General features: G+C 44.1%; 1 protein-coding gene across 6 annotated transcripts in view; it reads left to right on the top strand.

Moving 5' to 3' along the window:
• The first annotated feature begins 477 nt into the window (after positions 1-477).
• The window catches only part of SPEN (spen family transcriptional repressor), a 79,579-nt gene continuing 68,199 nt past the window's right edge, over positions 478-11,857 (top strand). For 2 of the 6 annotated variants that reach the window (XM_007491664.3, XM_007491663.3), the window contains exon 1: positions 483-648. In XM_007491664.3, the coding sequence (XP_007491726.2) occupies positions 566-648 (83 nt within the window). In that variant the 5' untranslated portion in view covers positions 483-565. Of the gene's footprint in view, positions 649-11,857 lie in introns of all 6 variants that reach the window. The other 4 variants (XM_056795730.1, XM_007491666.3, XM_007491665.3 and 1 more) reach the window with 3 other exon arrangements.

The raw sequence follows: 11,857 nt of genomic DNA, 5'->3' as shown, positions 1-11,857 counted from the left end.
GCGCGTGCGTGCGCCGGTGGAAAGCGTCTGGATTTAGGCAGGCGGCGAGCTCCGCCGTCGACGCCGTCGGCGTGGGGCTTCGCTCCTCCTCCTGCTCCCCTCCCCCTTCATTTCCCCCTCCCCCTCCCCTGCCCTCCCTCCCGCCCCCCGAAGCCGCCAGTGCGCACGCGCCGCCGCAGCGCGAGGGTCGGGTGCGAGTGTGTGGAGGAGCCAGAGCGGAGCGGGGAGTCCGGAGAGTCAGAACCTGGGGGAGAGGAATGGTGTCTGCACGGGGGGGAGCCGGAGGAGCCGCCGTCGCCGACGCCGACGCCGCAGCCGCCGCCGCCGACGCCGCAGCTGCCGCCGCCGCAGCTGCCGCCGCTCCCGCTCCGGCTCCGGCTCCGGCTCCCGCTCCGGCTCCCGCTCCCGCCTCCCGGGGCTGAGGGTCCCGCACGGAGCCGGGGGGGCAGGACGAGGAGGAGGCGGAGGAGGAGGAGGAGGCGGCGGAGGAGGAGGAGGAGGTGGCGGAGGAGGGGGAGGCGGAGGAGCCGCCGCCGCCGGAGCCGCCCCCGGGCCGCTGCCCAGCATGGTCCGGGAAACCAGGCATCTCTGGGTGGGCAACTTACCGGAGAACGTGCGGGAGGAGAAGATCATCGAGCATTTCAAACGGTGAGTGAGTGAGTAGGCGAGCCCGCACGCCCCGGGCCTCCCTCAACTCTTGAGCCGGTGCCGGCCGAGGCCCGCACCGGCCCGGGCAGCCGAGCCCTGCGGGCGGATGGCGCCCCGCCCCCGGCCTCTCGAGCCGGAGGCCCGCCGAGCCCGTTGCTGCCGGTTCCCCTCACCCGAGCCACGGGCCGGCCCCAACCTTACCCCCAGGATCTGCAGCCCCACTGGGCCAGGCTCTTAGGATAAAGGAGAATGGGGAACCTGGTCTGGGCTGTCCAGGGCACTCAACCTGACGGCCTTGGGGAGGAGTGATCTGCTCCCCCATCCAAGAGGTTTTATCTAATCTAATCTGGGGATGCCCACCCTCCAGTGCTCAGCGCCCCACTTCTGCCAGCCTCCCCCCCCATGGGAACTGCCCCTCCTTCCACCTCTTCCTTTCCCACACCCTACCCCCAACAATCCTCATGGACTCCAGGATGGGAAACTCTGGAGTCGCATAGCAACTCCTGCTGCTGCTGCTGGTGCTGGTCCTGCTGGTCCTGCTCCTTCTGCACCTTCTGCTCCTGCTCCTGCTCCTGCTCCTGCTCCTGCTCCTGCTCCTGCCCCGGCTCCCGTTGCTGCTGCTCCTGCTCGATTCGCTGGAAATTCTTTGCCTTTCAAAAAGGGCTTTTGTGCGAAAGGAAAGCGGTACAGAAAGAAAGATTTTGGTAGGATGTACAGAGAGAAATCTTGGAACTGGTAATCTGATAATGGAAGAAGCTGCTAGACGGTTGGGAACTAAACATGGAAGCTATTAAGTGGAAATGGAAAATCTGGATTTTTATCGTGGGGAGTTCGATGCCTGGAAATAACTGTTGGTGCTTCCTTCCCTTTATTTTCTCTTTGCCAGTCTTTTGAATAAGGAAGGCGACTGGTGGGAATTAAATGGTTGCAATGTAGGAATCATTTAATTTTTTTTGAAGACGCCAACCTAAAATAAGATTTGTTAGTCTCCAAGAAAGCTCGGCGATCTCATAATACTGCAGGGTGTGCTGGTATCGTTGATCGCATATTTATACTTAAAAAACGTATTTTTTTTTTACTTTCCATTGGCATCCTCATTGGTTAAGAAATGCATGGCTCTGCTGAGAAGATGGAATCGCCTCCAAAGAACTTTATTTGTTAAATATGTAAAGTTGGCTTTTAATGCATGTTTAATTGGTTGGTTAACATCCCTTTTCTTTGTGAGAGAGCTGGGTACTGCAACCGATGGGAGATTTCGAACCCAGTATAAGATTCATTATTTGCATTGCAGAGCTAAGTCTGGAACAATATACAAAATATTTTTAAATTGTATGGAAGAAATCTGGCAATTCCAAGTTATGACCATTCACTCTCCCTCCTTGCTGAATTTAGTTGGTTCTTAATCCTTTCTGCCACTGTTTAGGTTTAGTGAGTGAGGGAAAATTGTGGAGCGTCCTTATTAGTGAGTCACCATGGGAAAAATAGAGTCTGTTGCTTGCACATGAGCAGCTCCGACCAGGAAATGGAAGCAGCCTTGGAAGGGCTGCTGTATGTCTTGTAAATGGAGGATCATTGATTAGTGGGTAGTCTCAGTCTCTGCTCCGGGGAGGTGCAGTTCTCTCGGAGCGCGCCCCCGCGTGTGAAAAGGAGTTGTGCTTACTGGGACCTGGGGTGAGCCGCTCCACTATGGGGAGGAGGGGCTGGGCCCCTTGCCCAGCTCTCACTTTAATCTTTGCCCTGGAGCTCGGCTGGGCCTGGGGGTTCCAGAGCGCCGCGTTTTCCTCCCTTCGCCCCCATCTGTGGGGCCTGAGGCCCATCGTAGGGCGAGAGGGGCACGGTCCCCACTGGCCCAGCCCGGATTCCCCTCGTGGTCTTTTGCCCCGAGGGCTGGGGCTGGGAAATGCCCATGGCCCGGGGAGGCCAGCACGTGCCTGGCTGCCCCGGCGTGGCGGCCCACTGGGGCAGGCCGGGCTGATGGTTGGGCCCAGAGGTTAGGGCTTCCAGATCGGGCTGGAGCCGGAGAGCTGTGGGGCCGGCGGCGGCCGCGGGCGGGCAGGCAGCTAGCAATGGCTCTAAAATGGCGGCTGGGGCCCAGTTTATGTGGGAAACGGCAGAGCCGCCGCCGCAGTTCTCGGACCGCGCCGCGGGAAGGGGGGAGGGGGCAGGAGAAGGGATGGGAAGCAGGGCCGCCGCCCCCTCCCCATTCCAAATAACCCCCTCCCCCTCCTCTGAAGAAGCTGCCCCTGCGCCATTGAGATCCGGAGGGAAAAGGCTGACTGGACCGGGCTGAGCCGATCTTCTTGGCGGGCGGTGCCCAGCTCGGAATACCTTTCCCATCCCCCAGTACCTTCCCTCCTCCCTCGCCCCAGACTACAGCGACGAATTCCGGGGAATCAATAAGCTCCTTGGCGAGCTTTAGTTCGTTGTGAGCCTTCCTCGGAGACCTCTGGCATGGGGAGGTCTTACCCCCCCCCCCCCCAGTTTTCCGATCGCGGGGGCTTCTGGCAGCTTCTTCCAGGAAGGGGGCGGTGACTGGGTCGTGCCTTTGTTTCCCCTTAGGGCTTTATTCCGACAGGCCAGTGCTGCCTTTTCCAGGTTGTTGGCAGCTCCTTAAGCTGGAACCCCCAACCTTTAAGAGGTGCTGGAGCCGGGAGAAACCCCTTCCCTCGAAGGCCCAGGATATTTGGGGGGGCTCTGGTGGCATCCCCATCTTGGCTGTAATGGGGCTCTGGTCTGGTCAGCTCCCGAGGCCCCTCTTCCTGGTAGGTGCTGTGTTTGCACAATAGAGCTCGTCCCTTCCTTTGTGGGGGAAGGGGCCGTCACACACGCTTTGTAGTGAGGGCTGGCCTGTGGGGCCGTGGGAGGAACCAGAAGTGGGGGGAGTCCATCTACATGAAAAGCTGCTGCCCCCATTGGGGCTAGGGCAAAAACTCTTTTAAAAAAAGGCTTTCTGTACCATAACGTGGTTTTTCCTATTTTGCTGATCTCTAGCAAATCAAATGAGATTCCCACCCATCCCCCAGCCTGAAGATACAGTTGAGAATATGCAAGAGGGTTGAATGAGCTGAATGACTAAATTCCTCTTACTGAGTGGGAACGATTTTCTAGATTCTCTTCTGGCCAAAGAATAAAAGATAGGTAATTTTCTGGTTTTAGGTTTTAGGATTCTGAAACGTCATAATGATCCCACCACCACCAATAGCCATGGGTTAAAAGTTATCTTTATTAGAGATCTCCTCCCCCCAGGAGCCAGTGCATGATATTACCAAGATTTCTTCTCTCTACTTTATTAGCGATGAAAATTATTTCCCACCTTTATTTGTAGCAAGCAGAATAATTTCTACTTGTACTTGTGATGGAAAAACCTTTATGAAATAGAGTATCTAGAAATTCAGCCTGAGATGCTATTTTCCCATGCCTTTATTTTGGGGTAGGGGCTATTCTTTTTAAATGGAGCTGGTCCCAGGGCTACTTACAAGAATACATCTCTGAAAAATGAGCACTTAATGTTTAAGATGGATTGGTGCCTTTTCTGTGGATGCTTCTCAAATTGGGAAGAAAACATTGGGCTGAGTGCCAAAGAGAATGACTGGTGTTTGACTTGTGCACAAGGCATCTTCTTCCCCCACCATCACAATTTGCATTGTGAACTCTTTCTATTCCTCTTTCATTGGACTGTTTTGGTTGATTTTGAAGAGATTGAAGGCATGTTAGGAAATTTTCAATATTGTGGACCTTTATTTACACTTATGGAGAAATTAGAATGGTGGTAATGTGAGTGGTGGTTTTTCAAAAAGAAATGCAAATTACTGAAGAATTGGATTTTGAAATTTTTACCTTTTCATTGATTTTCAATGTTCCTCGGGTAAATCTATGCAGGCAAATGGGGCACATGTTTCTACTGACCTTAATATATTTCACTTTGTGATCTCATGCTTGAGATTTGAAGTTATTAATGTTGTAATCTAGAAATACCTGAAGAGTTTGTGCTGTTCTTCATTAAAATGAGGACCCAGAATTGAAGTCTGGGATGGTTCAAAGTAAATATCATTTCAGCACCATTGAAACAGATGCAAAGGAAGCCTGAGGAAAGAAACTAAATATAGCAACCTTTACCCCAGTACAAGTGCCAACCTTCCACACTTCCCTCCCCCCCATGATTCTTTCCCTCCTGTTATTCAAGAATCTGCTTTTGTTGTCTTTTAGCTCATCACATTTTGAATAAAAATACATAGTGGTAGAAACCAATTAGAATGTTTAATCATTGTTATTAGAAACCATGTTATTTTTGTATGAGAGCTAGCTGGCTTTCATCAACTGGGGAATAAGCAGGGGTGGGGGGTTGTTTGTTAGAATAAATGAGTTTTCTTAAGAATTTAATATACTGACCCTCCCCCCTTATGTCCAGCAGTTTAAAAATGTCAGAATCTGCAAAGAATATGACTGTCTATAGTCTACCTTTTAGATACTCTCTTCAAATTTTAAACTTGGTTGTTTCATTTTTAAAAGCATGATACAAGCATCTGAATCAGTAGGTTTAAAGGTTTATTTAATTAATGATAGAATTTTTAGGAGTGGCTGAATTCTTTACAATCCAATTTTGAAGATTTCTAGAAAAGGCCAAATCAGAAAGTTGGTGAGAGCTTATGGTTTTTGAATCAGTTCAGACTCCAAACTTGTTCTTTGTGTTTGTTTGGCTTTTTCCTGGAGAAATAAGTTGATGTAGTAGAAATAGTAGAAAGAATGTTGGCTTTGTTTTATGTGCCTACTACAAGCATGTTGGCACTGTACTAAGTAAGCCCTAAGACTTGTTGGGGTCATTCTTTCTGCCACTAATCTGTTAGAGGTGATACTTCATATATTACCTCATGTGGATGTTTGGAGGAAGATGGTGAGTGAATGAATGGGCTTCCAGTGATTATTTTAGTGTTTAATTAAGCATGAGGCACCATTCTTAACAATGGAATATGTCAGAGACCTTTAGGTGCTTTATGCTCAGATTTTCAAATGGATTATTTGATAACAGACAAATGAAATGGACAGTTCTAATTATGCCATACAAAACTTTGATGTAATATGGTTCAATGATACTGCTATTTTGTGAATATTTTTGTATTAGTTAAAAAATGTCTATTTCCCATCCACTTTGTGCCAGGCACTTGTGATACAAATGTGAAGAGTTCCTCTCCTAGAGGAATGAAGACTGTAAATTACTAGGTTTTTATTTGCCTGATTTTTCTCAAAACAATTTCAAAACAATGTAAGTTTAATATGAGAAGTAAGAAGTTCTGGGTTTGAATCTCAGCTGTTGTTTACTATTGACCGTCCAGTCATTTAGGTTTCAGTTTTTCAGGCCTCAGTTTCCCTCATTTGTAGGGTGTAGGTAAGAATGGATTCCAGTTCATCTCTAAGGTTCCTCCAGTTTCCACCTGTGACCATTTTCTAGGATCCTAGATTTAGTGCTGTTAAGGGCCTTAGAGATCATCTGTTCAATCCTTTAGTTTTACATATGAGGAAACTAAGGCCCAGAGATATTAAGTGATTTATTTAGTCATACAGGTGGCATGTGGCAGGGCTAAATTCTTTTTACTACAAATTCAATATCTCCCCCTGGCCCCACTGTTCTCCTAGTTTTCATTTATGTAATTCCATTTATCTGTTTATTTGTACACCCTTAATTTCTTTTTTTTAAAAATCTTACTATCTTTAAGATAGAAGGCCAAAGGTTAGGCAAATGGAGTTAAAATGATTTGGCCAGGGTCACACAGCTACAGGTGTGTGAGACTAGATTGGAACCCAGGTCCTCCCAACTCTAGGCTTGACTCTCTTATGCTCTAAACCACGTGACTTCTCCTCCTTTACCATCTATCTTAGAATTGCTACAAGTAGTCAGTTCCAAGGCAGAGGAGTGGTAAGGCCCAGGGTCACAGAGTGAAGAAATGTCTGAGGTCAAATTGGAACAGGGGACGTCCAGTTTTCAGACCTGGTGCCCTATCTACTGAGCTACCACCTAGCCGCCTTTTACTTCCTTTTATTTAAACTGGAAAGCAGTAAATGTGCTCTTTGTTCCAAAGTCTTTACTAATGCATACTAAAAGACACATATTATATATTGTTTCCATTTAAAATCCAAGAACCCTCAGGAATGTTTTGCTTTTTGCTATGGTTGAGAAGAGATTGCCAACAGCTACATAAGTGACTAATTTTTATCACTGACATAGATGGGATTGGACTACCTAAAAAACCTGGCCCAGAGATGGGAGGTCCTGGGTTCAAATGTAGCCTCAGACTCTTCCTAGCTATGTGACCCTGGGCAAGTCACTTCACCCCCACAGTCCAGCCCTTACCACTCTTCTCTTTGGAACCAATACACAGTATTGATTCAAAGAGAGAAGGTAAGGGTTTAAAAAAAAATCTCAAGGTATGCATGCAATTAGGAGTTTGGAGTAATGGTTTACATTGTTCTAGGAAAGCCAGAGAAGAACCAGGAGATTTTAATTATTGAAACAGTCTTAATTTGGCTGTTGACTTGAAAGGGCTTTTGCCTAGATTTTACATGGAAGAAACCACATTGTGGATGGAGTTAGAGCAGATAGCCCCATTTTACAGATTAGGAAACCAAATTCAGAGTTCCATGACTTGGCAAAAATTGTGATTAGGAATTCCAGAACTGTCCATTCTTTCAATGACACAATGCAGCCTTTCATAGGGATTTGTTAAACCAGAGTTATCTATTTTTTACCTTTGCAGGTTTTCTATGAATTGTTAGAACAGGATTGCTTATCATCCTTGCTGCTTCTTCCCCAAATTTGAGTTTTGTTGGATTTTTATACATAATCTTGGTGTTCCTTGGATTCTTCCGCTTTTGAGGTTGTGCCTTTCAAGTTATTACAATAGTAGCTTACATTAATGTAGCATTTTGAATTTACAAATTGCTTTCCTCACAACACTGTGAGGTAGGTTGCACCACCATAGGAATTGTTATTACCAGCAAGACAAGTCAAAGTCTGGGACCTAGCCCAAGGTTAGTGTTAAGTTTGGGCGAATCCTGACCTTCTGACTCCAAACTCTAATGGTACCGTCTAGCTTAATATCAGTTATAAGAAGATGAGCCAAAAGGGCTAGGCAATGCAGCTTAAGTGATGCCAACCCCCCAACCCCTCCACAATGTTTGGAAGTGTCTGAGGTCACATTTGAACCCAGGCCTGGCTCTATCCACTGTTCTATTTTATGGTTTATATTGGAGGACTTTCAGTGTAATTAGTTTAAAATATATAATGTCAAACGAATTTATTTCTTTAATGTAGGTAGATACTACTTGAATACTAGAACATGAATTTTAGAGTTGAGTGCAAACAAAATACTGCCTATAAAATTTCTCTATGTATGATTTTTAAGGCAAATGTCGTATAGAATGGAGATGTGTTTATCTCTATTTTTCCCACCTGATAGTTTTTCTTCCCAAGTATTTCAGACATTATTCTATTGCTGGCCCACATGGCAGCGCAGTGGTACAGTAGGTAGAGGTTGGAGTCAGGAAGAACTGAGTTCAAATCCTACCTCAAACACTTACTAGCTGTAGCTAATAAGTGATCCAGGGCAAGTAAGTTGACTCCTGCTTCAGTTTCCCCAAGTGTAAAATGGGGATCATAAAAGCACCTATTTCTCAGGACTTTAGTGAGGTTTAAATGAGATAACTACAAAGGTTATACAGTGCCCAGAACATAGTAAGCTCTAAATAAATCCTTTCTTCTCTCTTTCCTTTGCTGAAAGATGAATATCCCAAAGAGAATTTGAGCATCACAGTTCACCACATTGTATATGTGGTAGCAATATAATTTTGGGAACCATCGAGTCATTATATAATGTTGGAATTATAGTTCTTTTGAATCTAATGAGCATCTTTTAAAGGTTTCTTGACATGCTGAATTATATTGGAGTTGCCAAATGATTGGGAAGTTTGAAACAGTGGGGAAGGCTTACCTTAAAATGCAGGCTTTATCTAGTGTGGATGAACATGTATATTTGTTTCACATTCAGTGTTTGCTATTGGGATAAATTTTTGATAATTATAAATTAAAATGGACCTGAAAGAGAATTCTTTAGGATGATACTTAAAAAACAAAAATAAAAAAACACCTTACCTCCTGGTTTAGAATTGATACAACATATCAGTTCCAAGGCAGAAGAGTGGTAAGGGCTAGACAATGGGGATTAAGTGACTTGCCCAGGATCACCCAGCTAGGAATGTTTGAGGCCACATTAGAACCTAGGACCTTCCCTCTCCAGGCCTGACTCTATCTATTGAACCACCTAGCTGCTCCAGAATGATAAAAAGAAATAATATTTGATTGAGTCAGGGTTATATTGTCATTAAGCAGGTGCAAATTGTGGAATGTATAAATTAAAAAGTTCCTGGGAAAGAATAACAGCACTAGTATTTTCTAAATGATCTCCTGAAGGTGAAGATTCTAGTAGGATAAAAGGAGAGTACTGAACAAGGAATTAGAGACCTGCATTCCAGTGAGTCAGTTGATAAGAATACTAGGCACGGAATTAGGAATACCTAGATTTAAATCCTGTCATAGACCTTTACTAGCCGCATGACTTTGGATAAGTCACTTAACCTTTTTGCCTCTTCACCTCAGTTTATTCATATGCAAAAAGGTACAAATAGGACAGTTGAGGTGGTTCAGTGGATTGAAAGCCAGACCTAGAGATGAGATCTTGGGTTCAAATTTGGCTTCAGACATTTCCTAGCTATATGATCCAGGGCAAGTCACTTGACGACCCCCCCCCCCCCCCCAATTGCCTAGCCCTTAATGCTCTTCCTTGGAACGAAGACTCTGTATTAATTCTAAGAAGGTAATGGTTTTTTAAAAAAATAAGATAGGGTGGTATTTGGTGGCAGCTTCTCTGTCCCTTTCATCTCTACATATATAACTCTGATTTATTATTTTGCTCTGTTTCTCCCTGGGCCTCAGTTTCCCAACCCAGGTGGTTGACTCTTCAAAGTTGCTTTACCTTGTACTTGAACTGTAAAAGGAAGCTTGCCCCAATTCTCCCTGTAGTATAGGGACTGGCAGAGAGAGCTTAGACTGACCAGGTCCTTGGACTGCCAAATTTGGCCTCTTTGAATGTCACCTGGTTTTTCCTGCATTTCCTTCCTGGATCACCTCCTTATAATATGTCTAAAATCATTGCATTAGACCAATAGACCATCTATTCCAAGAAATCATGCAAATATAATACATTTAACTTGTTCACAAGGTGTTTTTTCTTAATTAGGGAAAAAAGACCAATTACTGACAGGACATGAGTTGTTAGGGGGAAATAAAGGAATAAGCATTTCTATAGCACCTATTATTTTTTACTAGGCATTGTGCTAAGTAAGAGCTTTACAAATAGTATCTTTTTTAATCCTTACAACAACCTTTTGAAGTAGGTCCTGTTATCCCCATTTTACAGATGAGGAAACAGGCAGACAGGTTTAAGTGATTGACCTAAGGTCACCTTGTAAGTGACAGAGGTCAGATTTGAATTTGAATCTTCTTTGCTTCAGGCTTAGCACTCTATCCATTGAGCTACCCAGTAGCTTCTGAGAAGGTAAATGGCCTGGAACTTTTACTTTGCAATTACTAGCATGATCTCTACACACCCTGGGAATGAGTATACCCATGTCATCACATTTCTAGAACACGTACATTGTGTATAGTTCATTCTGACAGTAGAAATTCCCATTTTTCCTTTTTTGTAACTTAAAAAGATTTAATTTGTTCAGAACCAAATGCTCACTTCCATCTTTTGGAATAGAATTTTTATTGGAGTCCCTGGATGGCTTTTTGATTTACTGGAAACCTGTTTACTGAAAGCTCTTCATAATGTTTTTGGGATTGATCCCCACTTGGTAAGAGTTAAATTTATGTTATTAAGAGCTTTTTACTTAATCTGGCCGATGACAATTGAATGTTCCCCTAAGTAACTTTTCATAACAATCTTAGATATTTTCTGACAGTAAATCAGAAAATGCTTCCCCCCCCCCATACTTATGTATTCTATATTTGCAGACATTCTCGAGCTCATCTGGAATGAATTGGACTAAATGGATTATTGGTTGAACGGGTTATTGAAATGATCAGGCCATTTTTCTAAAAGGTATCTGAGTAATTTCAATAAATTATTATTCAAAACAATCTTATATTTGTTGTACTTTCTAAAACATTGATCTTAAAGACGACTTCTACAAAGATTGGTAGTTACAGCCAGAACATTTTTGAAAATGAGTGATATTGTTTCCAAGATCTGTCTGTTTTGTCTTAAGTAGATTTTTGCTTTTGAGTGTGAGTGACTGCTCTCACCTGGGGAAGTTGCTGTGATGTGCCTGAAAGTGAAGAATGGGTGGTGATTGATTTAGCTTAACAGAGAATGACTCAGCCAGTTAGGTTGCCGTGCAGGAGAATAACACAAGAGCTGGATTAAATAGCCAATACTAGAAGACCAGTTTAAAAATTCGACCTCAACTTCCATGTGCCAGATTTTAGGCTCCCTATGGGGAAGCACATGATCATGATGATGGGAACCAGACCTTGTGCAACCTGTTGATGCCTTGAAATGGAAAGGGCTTTGTGTTCTCCTGTGGTAAATGGTTACTGAGAACTGGACAAAGGTTGATTTTTGTTTAGCATCTTTGTAAACTGGACTCCTACTTCATTGCCATGTTTACCGACTCGATGGTGACACTGTAGAAGAGATTTCCGTTTTGTTTTAGTCTTTTCAAATGTTTTCTATAGTTGTGGGTAATTGTTGGTAGCTATATGTGTATGTATTACATATATGTATGTATGTATAAGTGTGTATTTTTATTTATATATACATACCTACATATTTTGTGTGTGTGCCTTGGAACTAATATTTAGTATTTAGTCTAAGACAGAAGACTAGGGTTTAAAAAATAAAGAATAGTTATTTAGAAGCAAGGGTACACAACCATATCTTGTATGGTGCTTCCCACTTTTCCAAACAGTTTTAAAATAAATCATTTGGACTCTAATAATTCAAGGAGTCTTACAGGGGAGGAGGCAAAGAAGTCAGGTGATTTACCTAAGTTACTGGGAACTAGACTATTTTAATACAAAGTCTGAGGGCAGTACTTTTTTGTTACAATATCTGTCTCTTGCATTCAGTAGAGGCCATCCATTTGGCTCTGTGAA

The sequence above is a fragment of the Monodelphis domestica genome, chromosome 4, assembly GCF_027887165.1.
Source record: "Monodelphis domestica isolate mMonDom1 chromosome 4, mMonDom1.pri, whole genome shotgun sequence".
NCBI classification, from domain to species: Eukaryota; Metazoa; Chordata; class Mammalia; order Didelphimorphia; family Didelphidae; genus Monodelphis; species Monodelphis domestica.
This window is presented reverse-complemented; position numbering and strand designations above follow the sequence as displayed.